Below are 17976 nucleotides of genomic sequence, written 5' to 3'. Positions count from 1 at the left end.
GTTGGAGCTGGAGAGGATTCCAACCAGCTTTTCTTGTCAATAATACCATAGCAATTATGGGCCAAGCATATTTAATAACTGTTAAATTAACTGCTAACATGTCTGATAAACGATAGCCCAGTTGAGTACATTACTCAAATTCAGCTACTACAAACCCTACAACTAAGGAAAGTAAAATGCTTTTTCAAGCCTTGGACTTGCTAGGAACTGACAACAGGGTACATTTATAGCTTTGTTTCAAAGTTGCCCCAGTGTCACCTCTTAACTGCGCTTATACTTGGACAAAATCGGCTGCACCGATGGGCTGAGGTCAACTGCATGAAGTTCAACAAGGCCAAGTGCCGGGTCCTGTACCTGGGGCGCAATAACCCCAAGCAGAGCTACAGACTGGGAGAGGAATGGTTGGAAAGCTGCCCGGCAGAGAAGGACCTGGGAGTGATGGTTGATAGTCGGCTGAATATGAGCCAGCAGTGTGCTCAGGTGGCCAAGAAGGCCAATGGCATCCTGGCTTGTATCAGGAACAGTGTGACCAGCAGGGCTAGGGAGGTGATCGTCCCCCTGTACTCAGCTCTGGTGAGGCCGCACCTCGAGTACTGTGTTCAGTTTTGGGCCCCTCGCTACAAGAAGGACATCGAGGTGCTTGAGCGGGTGCAGAGAAGGGCGACGAAGCTGGTGAGGGGCCTGGAGAACAAGTCCTACGAGGAGCGGCTGAGGGAGCTGGGCTTGTTCAGCCTGGAGAAGAGGAGGCTCAGGGGTGACCTTATCGCTCTTTTTAGGTACCTCAAGGGAGGCTGTAGCGAGGTGGGGGTTGGCCTGTTCTCCCACGTGCCTGGTGACAGGACGAGGGGGAATGGGTTTAAGTTGAGCCAGGGGAGTTTTAGGTTAGATGTTAGGAAGAACTTCTTTACTGAAAGGGTTGTGAGGCACTGGAACAGGCTGCCCAGGGAAGTGGTGGAGTCACCATCCCTGGAAGTCTTCAAAAGACGTTTAGATGTAGAGCTTAGGGATATGGTTTAGTGGAGGGCTGTTAGCGTTAGGTTGGAGGTTGGACTCGATGACCTTGAGGTCTCTTCCAACCTAGGAAATTCTGTGATTCTGTGAAAATAATTGTGCCTACCCTGGCAAGCCGTAACACCCCCTGAACAATTACTATGGTATGCCCGTCCACTAGAAACACTGCAGGTGAGGTTTCAACATTCAAAAAAAGATTCAAGGAATGTTTTTTCAGTTTATGTTCATTCTTCTGCTTTTGCTGTAGATCCTCCTCAGGATAAGAAGAGATACAAATCTATCTTTGCTCTCATAATACATCGTTTCTTCCATTTTCCAAGGACTATAATAACAAAACTTTATTTTGCTCTCAAAGTGCTTTCCAGCCCACTGCTCTAAAATGAGGCAGAGAAGGCCACTAGGAATCGAGATGGATGAGGAATTCCTATAAAGTCCATTTAAATGTTTGGTGTGTGGTGTGTCAAGACAATTAACTTGAAAGTGTACATGGTGTCAACAGGATTTCATAAGACAAAAGTTAATTATCAATTCAATATGTTCCTAAGTACAGTCAAATGCAAAATTCAGTGACCTTTAGCATTAAGACTGGAAGCCTAACTTGTGCTAAATTTGTGATTACTCACATCTGGTTGTCCATATGCTTTTCCGTGGAAACTAAAAATTGATTCAGTCACCAATTATGTCTGCTTTAATAAAAAATAAAATAACTGTGAACTCAAAACCAAAAGTTATCAATGAGGAGTCAGTGCAGTTTAATGCTGAGAACAGTATGAATTTTCACCAAATTCCACTGAAGACTGTTCAAAGGACTTTAAAAAAAATTCACAAAAATTCATACATTTTTACAATGATCACCACAGTTCCACTCTTATATCCACTCAGTAACCTTTTAACATCCACTGCATGAAAAAAAAAGGTGCAGTGATATGGTATACAATAGCAAATTTTATTTGATGTGTCAAAATACTTAAGTCTAAGTCTGCATTTTCAGGCAGACCCATTCTGCAGTACAAGACCTCATATATATCCTCTGCCCAAATCCATCTAGAGTACCTACTATAGTGAACTGCACATCCTTCCTGCACAACTATTTTTTCTCCCCTCCTTGCAGATAGGGCATGGTCTTGGTCCTCGTTTGTGAGACTAAGGCCAAATTCTCAAGCACTCCTGCTGTAAAGCAAGAACAGCAAAGTGTCTAGACCTGCTTTCACAACTGCAGCCTGTTCACAAGCATAGGTCCAGCAGCTTTGCATTTATAGCACTAAGCAGCTTTCCCTTCACAGGGCTTGCTCATGCAAAGGGCTCATTGCTACCTATCCCTTTCTCACCTATCGAGGTGAGAAAGGGATAGGTAGCAATGCTTCTGCATCACCTCTATACATGAGTAAGGTCTGGCAAAAGACCTTTATGCTTTGTATTCTGTGTTTGTTTATATTCTACACTTTCTATGTACTGCACACTGTTAAATTGGAATAGCAAAAAGGTTTGCTTATAAAAATGACATTTTAAAATGTAATTTATATTGTTTTTCTTTGTTTCTTACTTTAGGCTTAGTTTACTGGACTGCTGTAATTGTTGGTTATGCTGTTTTCTGTGAACCTTCCTCTGCCTCGGATCTCTTCGTTGTTTTCGTGTGCACTCTGCACAGGTGGGAGGTGAGTTTGGAGAGAAAAAACAGTGCAGTGAGACTGAAAGCCTGAACACGGGGACGATGACAGCACTCTCCAAAACCAGCCAACAAAACAAAAACCAAGAAAACGTAACAAAACCACCTAGCTTTTAATTCTGTCAATAACACTAGTTAAGAGCTTTCTACAACACGTTTTATCTGCCGTCCCCCCCAGCCCAACACGCACGGGGACTCGCGGCCAGCAGGGGTGTGAAGGCCGCGGTGCTGCTGAGAGCCCAGGCGCTCCGTGAGGCCCCAGACTCGGCAGGGGCGCCCCGTGGGCTCCTCCCCGCTGCCTCCAGCCCCCTCGGAGCAGGCTGCAGGCGGCGTTCAGCGAGCTTCCAGCCCGCCTGGCTGCTCGCTGCCCCGGGCGGGCCGGCAGCGGCCTGGAAACCCGGCCCCGGGGCGGCGGCCGCGCCCGCTCCTTCCCCCCCGCGGTGGAAACTTTCCCCTGCGCGGCCGGGCGGAGCCGGGCCCGGCGCTCCCGGGCGGCCGGGACAAAAGGGGCTCCCTCCGGGACGGCAGCGGCCTCCCCTGGGCCGCTTTCGGGGGAGCCGCGATGGACTCCGGCGGAGAGACCGTCGAGCTCAACGGGCAGGCGGAGGGCGCGGAGCCGGCGGCAGAGCGGGTAGGGCCGGGGGCAGGGCGGGGGGCAGCGGGCAGCCGGGGGGCTCGGTGCTGTCAGCGAGGCAGGGACGGCGCCCTTCGCCTTTCTGTAACCCCTCTGGGGTGGGGGTGCCGCTGCCAGCCTCGCGTTTTGTTTTGGTTCAGGTAGGCTTAGCAGGAGGCTGCACGGAGCCTTCTGAGCCCCGGTGACCGCTTCGTTCCTAAACTGTCAGGCGGCCTCCCCGCACAAAAGCCCTGCACAGAGATGGATTTCTTTCTGGGGAGGGTTTTTTCAAACAGGTGATGTGGGAGGGGATGGAGATCAGAGATGTCCACGCAGGAGATACGGGAAGGAACTGCCTTGGGGCTGGGGCTGCGAGGTGGTGTTTCCATATATCCAAACAAAATCCCCAGAAAAAACAAGAAGAGAAGAGCACAGCTCTTTACAAATGTAGTCAAAACATGCCTAGAGATGTTCACTGGAAAGCATTTCATCCCATATTCTGTTTACACATAAAGGATGTTTTCCAAGTATGCCGCTTTTCCGAAAAGCCAAACTGGTAAAAGAGCATCTTTCATGTTGTTTTGGAAGAGACTAAACTCTAAAAAGCAGCTCTTATTCCAGCCTGGGACCGCCACACAGAAGCAGTTACACTAAACCACCATCGTCACTAGTGAAACTTTCTGGTTAGAGGCAGACAGCGGGTACCGTGCAGCAGCTCCGTCCTTCCCTCCCTTCCCCGCAACCCCCTGCAAACACGGCTGCCAGACCAGAAAAAAATATCTGGTTTTAATGAATCCTGGGAAGTACCTAAAGAGAATCAGTACTGGGACATGAATGTGAAACTGACCAGTGAAGAGATTTCCTTCAAGCCCCTGAATTCCTAGCAATTAATTTTTAAACAGTTGTGATTGCACCACAAGTACAAGTAATAGGGACTTCTTTTTTTTTGTCTTGGTCTGCTCTAAGAATTTTTGTGACTTTCCTGTTTTGCTTCATCTCCGGTTGCAAGTGACCATCATTATATCTTTCCCATAAAAACTGAAAGGATCACGTAAAGAATAAGCAGTGAGACATTGTCATATTGCAATGACACTTTTTTCATTTTCTAAAAGACAATCAGAGGAGGATATACAAGGTGAAACAAATGGGGATGGAATTCTTGAAAAACAAGTTTTGAATAGCAGATCTGATCAAGTCTGCAATTCACACAAAGAAAAGAACGCCCCAACCCTGCAGCCAGCTGAGCCTGGGGAGGCCACAAAACCATGGGTCCTCAACCTGTGGTTTCTGGAGTCAAAAGAGCATAGGTGCCTGCTCTTAGGAACACTGCAGTGTATCTTTAGCAGGCCTGGAGTGCTCACTGCTCTTCCTAGCATCTGTCTTCTCTGCTAAATACATTCTCTTGTGCATCATTCTCTTGCTGAATGCCTTTTAGGCTGATACATGATGCAGCTATGGCTGTCTTACCTTCGAAACAATGTAGAAGCGTGTGAATTTTAGGAAAAAATAAGCTGAGCCCACTTATTCTGAATGAGTTGTCACACTCATTCTAGATGTGTTTTATTTTAACTCAGTTATTAATTTGGATATTTTTTTTCTCACCAGCTGTCACAATTTTAGGAGCAAGAAACTCACGGCTTCTAGTACTGGCTCAGCCTGGCACATCTCGTGTAATGGGAATAATTACAGTTGGCAGAAGTGCTTGGCCTTTTGTGCAAAGGATCTGTTCATACAAATGCAGATAGTAACAGTTTTTTCATGTTCCTGTGTTTGCTTTCTTTATTCATGCTCCATATTGAAACAGTCTAGAGCTGCCATGCTGTGAAAGCCAGTTTAGTGTTTCCATGATAGTGACAAATGCCAGCTGAAATAGTTAAAGAGCTATGAAAAAGGTGAACAAGAATTGGGTAGCAGAAGAGAACAGCTGTGGAGTATTTGGATTGTATTATCAAATTGTTGCTAAAAATGTATTCAAGATTATATGTTAATTCATAAGTAATTTTGGGACGTGGCAGTTTCTTGGCATTATAGTGCAAGTAACAAACTTGAGATTTGTAGTAACCTACTTCTACTGCATATAGAATGAAATGGCCTGTGCCAAAGCAGTGTGTATTACAAATTTAAACCCCCGTATCAGTGATAATTATTTGCATTTAGGTAGCTAGGACAAACAGTGATTTAGCAGCACAAGACAGGCAGCGGTGTTGTAAGACCCAGTCACTGGAATAAGCAGTAGTAATGCAAGACCAATTAGTACTGAAGACATCTTCTATTTAAATAGCTGTACAGATGAGTTTAATTTATAACTTCATTTCATGAAATCATCAGGCATGCTGATTATTCAAGTCATTAAATGAGTAAAATATTCTGACTTGGTCCTGGAACATGCATAGCTTTAGGAAAACAGTGCTCTGCCCTGAGCTAACATGACTGTACTTTTCCCTTTTTCATACTAGGTGTTTAGCAATCAGGAATCATCACGGCTACCATTTTTTTTTTAAGTCATACTAGCATTTTCTGTTTTTCCATATACAGTGCGGTTCTTCTTAAGTACAGGCTTTTCAAGATGCTAGACGATCAATGCTGTCTATGAACACAGGCTGAGGTGGGTTTGTGTTTTTCCATTACCTGCGACCGTACTGTGTCAAGATGTGCTTCCAGCAATCTCACAAGCTAGGTAGTGTTATGCTAGGTTAGTACTTGAATGGACAGATCTCCCTCCCTCCCCCAGATGGAATTCCTACAGGAAATGTAACTGATGATTCAGTGCCAGATTTAGGGATTTTTTATGAGTCAGTGCTCAGTTGAACAAGTGCTCTAAAGTTTTACTGGGGGAGAAGAATTCACATCTTTCCAAGTAGGGGCACAAAGTATCTAATCATCCGGTGTACAACTGGTATAGCTTCAAATATTTTTATTGGAAAAACATTTCACTTCTTCGTAGAACACTTTCTCAATTTTTCTAGATAAAATTCTCTGAAACAGGGCAAGTCTGACTTCAGTAGCTACATATTGACCCATTACATTTCTACTACATGGGTGATGGAGATGTAGACAAATTCTACATCTGTCATTATTAACAAAAACTACATAAAGTTAGTAGTTCAATTCTACAACTTTATGGTTAACCGTAGAAAAAATAAAAGTTCTGAAATTGTGTTCCTGTTTAGTTCTGCATAGTTTCTTTTATGCCTCATCCTTTTCATGACATTACTGGAATTTTGTGCTGAAAAAGGTCTGGAAAAGTTTTCTAAACAGTGTTTTCTTAAAGATGAATACTTAAAAAAAATAATAATAATTAAAAAAATAATTTTTAAGCAAGAGGTTTTTAGTATCTTTAATCAGGTAGACTTGCAAAAAACAAAGAACAGTTCGCTGAGGTCAGCATGACACAGACTTTTATTTGCACTTGTTGTTACTTAGCATGTTTCCATTATTTTAAAATCAGGATTGTCCCTAAATGCAAGGGTTTAAAGAAGCATGCTCAGTACTATTACAAACCCAGAGGTTATACCAATCAGTAACCAGACCAAAAGATCACCCCATCTCACTTTGAATCAAGGCTGTTTGACTATTAAGTGCCTAAAAACTGCCATACAATTGCAGCAATCACTGACCTAAAATATAAAGGAAACAGCATGCAGAGTTAGAGCTAGCCAAAGATTTTAAAGACTATGTCAGATTAGGTGTACTTGAAGGTGAGGAACCTTCTGACAGTGTAAGGCAGGTGTCATTAATCAGAAGCACAGGTCTTAGAAACCTTGTCCTGAATGCATAAACAATAATTAGGATTGTTTTCCTGATGATCCCATACAAAACTGTGGGTCTCCTGTGTTTAATAAAGGCATTCTAGTACAGAATGTTTTAAAATTAGAATACCATGAAAATATGTAGTGCAAACACCTGTATCTGTATATTAAAATAAGTATTTGTATGTTTTAGGAACCCAGATATGACCTGCCAGGCCTGGCATGCAAAGCAGTTGAGCTCTGGGTCCTGCAGTCCCAGCAGATACTAGGCAGCTGCAATGACTATGGCAAGGAAGTCAGGGTGTACTTCTGATTTATGCCTTGCAGTTTCTCCTTCTAGGTATAATTTTGGGAAGTTGAACATTGCTAACTGCAACATACCGTTATTCTAGGTGATTCAGTAAGAAAACAGTAACCAGTCCTGTGCTACTGCAGATACCTGGTAATTCCATTCACAAGAGCAGTCACACTGAATTCAGTGTTCATAACAGATCTGGCTCTTAACTTGGAGACTTCAGGGCCTTATTAGCTCAGGCAATACTTGTTTCAGATTATTATTTTTTTGAAACTTAAAGTAATACATTTAGGAAAATATATATATATTAGGAAAAAAAAAATAAGAAGCTCAGTGGAGTACCTAGGAACATCCCAGAAGAGGAATGAATCGTGCAAAATAGTCTTCATTTTCATTACTGCTTTTTTTCCTCTGTGAATTCCAGATGACTGGCATGTAAAAAACTCCACCTGTCTGCTCCTGGCAGACTAACTGGTACCATTTTGGGGAACTCAGAATTCAGTTGAACAAGAAAACAAATTGCTCCTGGACTTTCCTTTTTTGTCAGACTTCCAACACCTTAATTTGACTACTTCAGCAGTCACTAGTGTTTGATAAATACCCTGTTCAGCAAACAGCCATATGAATTTTGTCACTAGTAATGATTTACTGCTGTAATAGAAGCAGAAATCCTTACTATAACAAGCCACTGTATTTAGCAAAGATGCTTCATTATTTGTTTTCAGATGTTTCCATTTTCAGCACTGTTCCCTTCCTGTTACATCATCAGGTGTGCCTTAGAAGTAATCCATCAAACTCGGCATCTAAGGACATCTACCTCAGTGCCCTTTTTATTTATTTTTAAATAAAAGTAATGAATAAATCCTTTCTGTGTTCTGTAGGGACTCAGTTATTCCGGGTGTTAAGATGAGTAGTAAAGCAAAGCAGAGGCAAAGCCTGGACCAGAGCAGTTGTCACGAGGACTACCTGTCCAGTAACACTCAATGCTGGCATGAAGGAAGAAAAGGTTTGATCTTTGAGAAGCAAAACCACGCCAACTTCTGATGCAGCATTCTTGCTTCACCCTTGCAAACTGCAGTGTGCCAGGCAAGCAGACGGAGCCTGCTGCCTTAGAGGTGCTGCGCTGCATGAGATCAAGCTCCTCCAAGATTGCCGTACTCCAGGGGGACAGGACCCGAAATCAGGCTGCTGCTGACAGGAGCAGGATACAGCAGCCCCAGCCACATACAGCTCAGGTGCTGGCAGCTGTGAGCACATGCTGGTTTTCCCCAGCCTCCCTTGGCAACACCAGCTGCAGGGATCAGCTCGTCTGCAGCAGGCAGTCTGACTGCTGAGAGCCAGGCCAGGTGCTGGGAGTACATCACGACTGAGGCAGGTTGCAGGGCTCCCCTTGCATGGCACACGTGCTGATCTCCTGCCAAGTGGCACCTGCAGGAAAGCTGCACTTTGCATGCACCACAGGAAGTCTCCAGAAGCGTCAGTCCCCCTGCCTGCATCCCCCCGGGTGACGATAGCACAGCTCGGTACCGCAGACTGCACGTGTGGCTGCACGCCTGGGATCTCCCTGAAACCATACAGCCATGTAACAAAGTCCCCATGCAATTTCTGTTGTACAGGACTGTCATTAACCTGGGGTTAAGACAACAGCTCTCCTTTCATTGCCTGTCTATATTTTGCTGTCCAACATGTAGTCTGTTGTTAAGAGCTGCTGGCAGAGTACTGACTGCATGTGTTTTAGTCCTTGGGGCAGTTGCCTTCAAGTTGACTTCCAGAAGTCAATGCTAATTTGCATTTTGTTGGGTTTTATGGTTTTCCATCGCGAGACAGGAGGCTCCATTTCTTAAGAAACAGGAAATGATTATTTCTGGGGCTTCCATGATTGCACATCCTTTTTCCTGGCAGGAGGCTGAGAAAACCCTCTGTGCAGTAGAACTGAGGTCTCGGTCCTCCATGCACCCCATTCCGGCTGAGAACTGCTCTGCTGTCAGGAGCACTGGCTGAAAGCCTCCTAGCAGAGTAAAATGCCGGGTTTGGGAATCTAAGCCTAGTAAATAACTGTGTTGTGGTGCTAGGAATAAGAAGTTTTGCTTTAGCAGGGAAGCCTTCTCATTTTATCAGAGTTAAAAGTGACTCAACTTTTGCTTCCACAGCAGTTCAAACGCTGTGGGCTACCGCACACAACCCGGCCATGCAGAAACCGAGGATTAGCAAACAGCAAGATCCTTGCTATGCAGCAGTGCATCTGCCCCAGAAGAGATCATGTTCTGTTGTTTACAGTCTTATGTCTCAGCCAGAGATGCAACAAAGGAAGAGGCAGCCCAGACTGCTTACTCTTCTATATCACCAAACAAAGAGAGCCGAGTCAACCTTACCATCACATTTCTGCATTGAATGAAAACGGTCATCGGGTCTCCACTGTAGGATTCCCTCGGGATTAAGACCAGAGCTACAGCTACCCGTGCAGTGCTTGCCTGTGTTACACACATACTGCACCCCAGTAAACTTGGATGTCTTAGAGTCAGTATTTTTGGCAGAAGTAAGTAGCTACCAGGCATAGGAAAAATCCTTCCTCTAACAGGAATGTACAACAGAGTAGATCATATTACTTCTGCAGTCTACCAAGAAGAGTTTTTTAAACTCGTGCCCAGAAATCAAATTCTACTGTTACATGCTATTCCCCACCCTTTTACATATTGTGTAGGCAAGAGTAAAGCGCTTTTTTTTTTTTTTTTTACTATATGAAATCTTAGCCTAGATTTTTCTCTTGCCTACTACCAGCATATTTCATGCTGCTTTGTGAGGAAAAAAGCACCCACAGCTGTTGCAGTGCTTGTGGTGGATGCTGTACTGGAATTGTTTGTAAGTATCCAAATGTTAGAGCAGTTCAGTGGAGCTGGGGGTGGGAACTGGAGACTCCTTGGGGAGAGGAATGGTGACAAAGTGGGGACAGACCCCTGAGCCAGGCAAATTTCATTTTTAGGTTGTGGGATACAGACAAAACCAAATGCGTGTCTAGTTCTTCCTTCCTGAAGCTGGTATCCGTTTCAGAGCCATTCTCTTCCCTGAGCAGGGTCTGAGTAAACAAGCTGTCTGCACAAGGCTACGGTTACATGGTTTCATTCCCTTTGCAGAAAAATCCTGCTGCTGCCCCACGGTATTTTTCTCTCAGTAAAATATTTAGACTGAGGTGGGTTACAGTGTGTCTGGTGAAAATAGGTCAAGCAGGGCATTTGAATGCTCTGGAAAAACTGGGAATGTTTGCTCTATGCATCAGTGTGTGCTATTCCAAAGAATGCTTTTAGGTCTGGACAGTGGCAAACCTGGCTTTGAAGTTGGAAATTTGATGGTAATTAGAGCTGCTGAAGAGGGCCATTAGAGGGTGTTTTCTGCATTTCTCCTTAAAGAGAGACTTTCTTCACAGTATTTTCTGGCAAGTGTGAACATATTTCGGCAGTAACAAAATCTCTAAGAAGCAGCTTTGAAGAAGTCAGCTAGAATAAGCGTACTCTTATATTTGTATATTAGTTTTAAAAATAAAGTCTAGGAGCAAGATCAGTAAGAAGGACCTCCCTAACATGCTCAGAGACTTCAGAAGGGCATCACACCTCATTTTCCGTCATCGAAGAGTTATGCATACAGGTCTAGCATAGGTACTCAAAGCTGCATCTAACCTGTAGAGAAGTAGGACCCCCTGGAGACACGCTGTTGAATTCCAGGTTAGGTCACCTGAATCATCATCAGGAAGCGCTCATTTTATCCATCCCTCCAGGCGTAGCAGCTCTGGTTTTGCCCTGCAGTAGGTGTTTCTTTTCCTGTTTGTTTGCTGGAGAATTCAGAAAAAGTCTGCTGATGAGAAAATGGAAAGAAAAGCTGCCCTGTTAGTTGGGCAGTGCTTGGTAACCACCAGTCGTATGATATTTCAACAGAGAATCAGTTCTCTGTGTATGGACCTGGACATGGCGTGGCAGAATAAGAACCTGCAGGAAAAGAGGTCAACCAAAGCTCTTAGAGGGGCCAACTCCCACATAAACCCTCTAAATAGGACTCATGAGTAATTAAAGAATTATGTAAATGGGTGATGATGTCTGCAGAGAGTGAATTTAATAAATATTTGTAGTTTTGAGTATGCCTTTGGGAGTAAGTTATTTACAGCAGTTTGTTGGTTTTTTTTCCTCCCAACTTTTCTCAGTGCAAACTTTTCCGCTTTTCCAGACTTTCCTTTTCTCAGGGTAGAAACAAGGACTGTTTAGAAGCAAGCTGGAGAAAGTGTAGCTACCAAAGTCTAGCACAAGCTCAGTTTAGTGGGCTGTTATCAGGTGGAGGTCAGTGGTAACAGTGAAAGAAGCACCGACAGTCTGGGTCCTGTTGTTACTCTATCAGTATCACTACAGAAGTCAGTTGATGGGCTAAGCCATCTCTGGTGCCATATGCCAATTGAAGTAGATGTGAGTAACCTTTCTTCCTCTCCCAATTTTAGCAGAGACCATCACAGCGGTTCCAGAGAAATAGACCTATGAATATCAACCACTACGCAAACAAGAAGAGTGCTGCAGAGAGCATGCTGGATGTTGCCCTGCTGATGGCCAATGCGTCCCAGCTGAAAGCTGTGATGGAGCAAGGACCTTCTTTCTCATTCTACATCCCGCTTATTGTTCTCATCAGCCTGTCACTCACCCTGCAAGTTATGGTGGGAGTACTTCTGATATTCCTTGGTATGTAGCAACAGCAAGAACCACAGAGGTTTTTTTTTTTAATCGGATGCAACCTGTGTATATAGCTTCTCTATTGGTAAAAATAGACCATTGTATTTGAAAGTTTTTACCTCAGAATTGATTAAATTTTCCTTTAAAGCCATAAAAATATTGAAAAAAAAAAAAAAAAACAGTAGAGGCAGCTTTACATGGAATCTTCAGTTTTGATCAACTTCCTCATATTCATTTGTCAAGAGTATGAATATTTTTCTTTTCAGAAGGCCTGAAGAGGAAGGAATGTGATGAAATACCATAAAACAAGCATTAGTAGGGCAGACATGATTATGCACTTTCCTAATTTCATCATACTGTTTCTGGCAAGACCTGTTACTTAATCTTATGACCAAAATATATTTATATTCATGTATATATTTATATTATGTACATATTCTTACATCACTTATATCATGAACATGAAACTTTGGAAAAAAGTGAAGGCAGAATTGTGCATCTTCATGTTGGTGTTGTATATTGTCTTTAGTTTGTGCATCTGCAATCAAATCAAAGGTTTGATTTAACACCAGTTTAAAAAAAACTTAGTTTTAAATTTAGGAAATTATTCAAAGCATCCTAAATCTCTAGGCAATGAATGATAGGAATATACTTATAGCTCATTTTTCAAACCAATGTTAAACTGAAATTAAAGCTAAAAACATAGGCTGGCTGGAGAAAAATTTCATCCTAAGAACATACCATAGCTTTAGTCAGAAATATGAAGTGACATACAATATCAAAATACACTGAGCAGCTTCCTGGGCCTACCAGTGCTACAAGGTGATAGCTACCGTTCACGGGTGGCTTTTGTGAAATTAAAGGTACCACCTTTGGCTTTCTTTTGCTCTGTGTTCCAGTTTTTAGCACAACTGAAAACAGCAGCATTCAAGAAGGAAGTTCTGAGGAAACGAGGATGCATCTGGCTTGTAATATCGATAAACAGCTGACATAGCTTTTTTTTTCTTTCTTACGAAAGAGATTGACTACAGCTGTGTCTGCATTTGGTAAAGTTGGCACAAGAGCAAAATCCAGGTCCTGACACAGAAGAGATTCCAGAAAAGAATTGGAAAAAGCAATTACTGGGGAAGGTGTTTCCTATTGGAGTAAAGCAGTGTTGAGGCTTTAACTCACCCAAAGTACTGCTCTGTCCTGCCATAATCACACATTCAGAAGAGGTAGTTTAAAGGGAAAAAAAAAAAGTGTAAGCAATTTTCCAAAAATCAAATATTTTGAGAATTATTCAGCAAACTTGTCCTTGAAAGTCATTTGGTAGTCCTAACTTTTTGGAAGTAAAGAATGCTTGAAATAGTTTAGTTAGCATGAAACTGTAGTAATCTAATCACACTATAATACTTAGAGAATAATTTAAGAACGTTTCCACAAAGTGTCACTTGAAGTACTGTAGTAACAAAGATAGGATTACTGCAGTTCTACTTCAAAATTTAGAGCCCCAGCTAAACTGACAAGCAGTACATGTTTTCTCTAGTCTTTATGTGGTCAAAGTGACAGCTCTCAAAGTGTCAATTCTCCTTCCAGCATGATTTCTTCGTAACTCACAAAACATGTTAGGCCATTATTGCCATTTGGTTTTGTTTTAAAACCACCCAGCTGTCTGAAATGCTTTTCTTACATACTGAAGGATTAATGTTCCATTTCATTTATTCTGCTTCATTCAGGTGAAAGTACTGGAGTCCTTCCTAGTCCCGTTACAATGCTAGCCTCCACATGCCTTACAGACACGTGTCAACTCATTTTCAGGGTTAAGCACTGCTGAGCTTAAGTTATTTCATGTGAACACAGGTGTGCAGTAGCTTAAGCTGTTCAGGTAGTTCCCCCACACCGTTCCTCAGTGCTCTGACTGCCCTGTTATGTTTGATTGCACTGCTTCAGCAAACAGGACTTGAACAGGCACCCAGAATTCCCAGAAACCAAAACAGTATTAGACTTCCTAATTAGAACACCAACTGTACCTGGCTTTTAGTACTTCAGCATCACAAACACTGTTTGCCTCCCCTTTACTTAACTTACTCCAAGAGCCAGCAAGCCTTGGTTCTGTGATTAAATTCTGCAGTGTTGACAGGGGCTTTATGTTAAAAACAAAGTTTACCTCCTGCAGCAGAGCCAGAACCTACATGTCTACATATGTGCCTTTCAGAAGGAGCTCCAAGTTCTATTTATGTTACTGAAAACTTGTCAGGTATAAACTTTTCCCCCTCATTTCTTGTACACGCACTCACAAGTTCCAGTGAGCTATATGCACCTAAGAACTAAGCATCTTAAAAAAAATGCAAAAACCAATCTCAGACCATGCTCCAGAATTCATTGGCATTCATCCCACCAGCAAAGAAATTTAGCAGTGGGTCTGAGCTGCAACACTGTGAACTGCAGGAAAACAGCAGAGAAAAATCCTGGTTTTGCACATGATGACAGCCAAGCACCCCCTCCCCCTTCTTACTGCCCTATACAAGCACTTGTTTTAGTCTATCATCAAGTGTATTATCTGTGCAACGTAACTCACCTGTTGGTTTTCACAAAGCCTGGAATCAAAGTTTAAACTAGACAATATCTCCCTTGTGTGGTCCTCCCTAACTCCTGTTAGCAGTTTAATCAAAGAACTGCAAGAAACAGAAGAACATGTTTACACGGCAGATGCTGTCTGTGAAAAGAACTGCAGCTACACTGCGTTGAAACCTTCCTCTGTTTAACAGATAATACCTTTGTTTTCTGAAAACAGAATTGGTGCAAAAGCTGTACCTATCGGGGAAAAAGCTGTACAGCTAGGGGAGGGCACCATACCCAAAGATCCAGCACTCAGGGATAGGGCTGTGGCATTTTCACTGTATGAACTTTAATTTCATTCCATACTGTAAGGGCTTCAGGCTTCATGTATTCATGCCTGAAATTATTTTTAAATGCTTAAAGTCTGCAACAAAACTAGATTTTAAGAGATCAAGAACTCAGAAGGTTCCCAGTAATGCTGTGTACCCGTTACTTCCCTTTGTGCATCCACAGAGATTAGATGCTAATGACTGGAGGCTATTAGGCGCCTTGTGATTAAAGATCTTCTCCTCAGCACTTTTACTGACAGTGCAAAATTGTACTTCCCTTTTAAGTATGACTGGTACAAATAGCTCAGTGGAAGAAATTCTTGAACCACATGAATAATGAAGACTTATTCTGGATTTTGAAATATTCATATGCTTAAAACTTTTTTTCCCTTTCTCTTTGAAGTAAAATATGACCTGAACAACCCTGCAAAACATGATAAGCTGGATTTCCTCAACAACCTTACAACTGGACTAGTATTCATTATAGTAGTTGTGAATATTTTTATCACTGCCTTTGGAGTGCAGAAGCCAATGGTGGAGTCAGCGTCGAAGCAGTAACTGCAAGGTGAGTGTGGGCTCTGCAGTGTAAGACAGGGGGAAGTGGTGCAAAAGAACAGTGCCCCCTGTTGTGTAACTTGAAAAACAGCTTATCTCTAAGTGAGCTTCTCTATACAGTTCTAGACTTTATTGATAAATAGGTTTACTTCAGACTGTTGCAAAAGCTGAAGCTACTAGGAACTACTGATGTTGTTCCAATGCATTTGTAAACATGGAGTTCAAAAGTTGATGGCAGCACCTTACTTTGTCAGGGACCCCTTGCATGTGTCACAAAGAGGAAGTGTGAAGATCTTCCTTCTGGCTTAGCCAATCCTTCTCCTCATTGCTGATGAAGCCAAGAAGGGAAATCATGCTCTGCTTCCACTAAAAGTCTTGTTTTTGTATGAAAGGTCTGCAATATACTGTATCCAGTCTGTTATTACCACTGATTTTTTAAACCTTTAGCCAGGGAACTGCTAGAGCTCACAAGTCCAACAACAAAATATCACACCACACATCATTGGAGCCCTTTAGTTCCTATGCAGATAGTGTGGTTTTTTGTCATCCCAAATCGCAGGGTTTTCACTTTATGGGACATTAAACCCACAAAGACATGTGCTAACGCTATTTGATACACTATCACTACTTGATACACGTGGTCATTTAGAACAAGTTTATTTCCACCTACATTTTAAAAATTACCTGATTGTACAGAAACATGAATATAGTAATTGTGAGAATCAAAATAAGTGTAATAACTATAATGAGCAATTTAAAAAGAAAAACTTAAATTGCAGGCTTGCAACCTAAGATGCACTATGGTCCAACAACACCTGCCTTGAAAATAGCACTGCTAAGTCTGTGTGGGCCAGCATTACTCTGGCTTTTTATCTTCCAGATCTCAAATCACCTTCATAAGACCTGCTAAAGGAGTTACTTGATTTTCCTGGCAAGCCACAGTGCCCTGGCTACCACACAGCCCATTCCTGTAACATCTGTTTGAGTGAATTTCCAGATAAAGTCCTCTCAGGAAACTGCCTGTTAGGAAGAACTAACTCAAGGCCTTACACTGAGAAACTTTCAAACCCCAGTCTGCTTATATTAGCACTGCTAGAAATGTAGGGTAAATTGATTTTTATATGAATTTACTCCATGGGAAAAAAAAATACAAGGCATTTAAACTCCTAGTCTGAAGAGCAATGACACAGAAGAAGTTAGCAAGAATGGAAACCAGAGAAAAATCTGTCAGGACTCTAAACAGAATGGATGGGGGTGGATTGCGGATTCCTTCTGCAGCCCATAAACTCTAAGCCCAGAGGGTTTTGTGATTTAATTATGAGCAGGACCATGGAATTCCTAGTAGGAATGAGAAGTCAGTTCCCATGCAACTCTGATGAGATCACCATGACAGCATGAAGCACAGTTCTGCCTAGAGGCTGGAAATAGCGCATACAGCTGGCCACATATTGCTGTGCACAGCCAGAGCATTTCTACACATACATAAACATGATCAGCATCTACTGCTGAAACTGATTTGATAAATTTGCCATGCTTCAATAATGGGGAAACGGATATTTTATGTAAACTTGGGTAGAGGCAAGACCAAAAGATGCTTAAAGCAAGTTTACATCTGTACAAAAACACCAGCTGTGTGATCCTGCCTTCATGCTTTTCATGCAGTTTCCTAATAAAATGGCTAAATGTAGTGTCTAGAATCTGCATCTTTTTAATCCAGATTTGTTAAATTTGGAAGTTTAGTTGCTTTAGATTTTTCCATCTGCTGGCTCGCTTGTGCATATTGTCTCTGTTAAAAATACCTATCCATAATGATCTGAATGGAACTTGGAAAAAAAAGTCCTTTCTCACAGTGAGCTTCCATAATCTCAGATCCCTAGGAGAGATGAACCGTCATTTTCTGGCTTTACCTTTACCATGAACACTTTTAAAAAGAGAAAAGGATTCCCCCTTTAAAACAAACTTGCCATTTACCATAATTCCTGCATTACTAACATCCCAATACCTGTTTCTCATTTCAGAGATACGACGCATTCATTCTTGCATAGATGCCATTTGCACTTGAACCAGTTATAATTGGACACAAGAAAAAAAATATCTGAGGATGACGACCTACAGAGGCAGCTTTCTCAGGTTTCCAACAAGCAACACATCTGTGTACCTAGAGTTTTCCAATGTGTTAATATTTATATTAACACATATCCAATGTGTTAATATTTATATTAACACATTGCTCCTCTATTATCATTTCAATTTGTAGAGTAATCGTTAATCAGAAAAGGGGCATAAACTCAAACAGGTAATATCAACTGGTGGAACTTCACTGGTTCCAGAGCTTCCCATTTTCCATGCCTTTTGCTTTGCAGCAAGTTGACATTTCCACAGTGATAAGAAGCTGCAGGCCTTCAGTTCTAGCATGGCCCCATTGTCCTTCATTTCACTCACTTTGCACCAGACCTATGGTTTTCCATAGCACAGTGCTTTTCCCTTGCAGTGTTCAAAGGTAGCTGTGTCTTG

At 42.3% G+C, this 17976-nt stretch overlaps 1 protein-coding gene across 1 annotated transcript; it reads left to right on the top strand.

Moving 5' to 3' along the window:
- The first annotated feature begins 3056 nt into the window (after positions 1-3056).
- Positions 3057-17653, top strand: NINJ1 (ninjurin 1). The gene is made up of 4 exons (XM_032194131.1): positions 3057-3308; positions 11812-12046; positions 15311-15472; positions 17481-17653. Exons 1-3 carry the CDS (start codon positions 3240-3242, stop codon positions 15463-15465), a joined length of 459 nt encoding a protein of 152 aa, XP_032050022.1. The 5' UTR covers positions 3057-3239; the 3' UTR covers positions 15466-15472; positions 17481-17653.
- Positions 17654-17976: the final 323 nt, after the last annotated feature.

Source organism: Aythya fuligula, chromosome 10 (genome assembly GCF_009819795.1).
Source record: "Aythya fuligula isolate bAytFul2 chromosome 10, bAytFul2.pri, whole genome shotgun sequence".
Taxonomy (NCBI): Eukaryota; Metazoa; Chordata; class Aves; order Anseriformes; family Anatidae; genus Aythya; species Aythya fuligula.
Note: the sequence above shows the minus strand (reverse complement) of the source record. Positions and strands in the feature narration are given on the sequence as shown.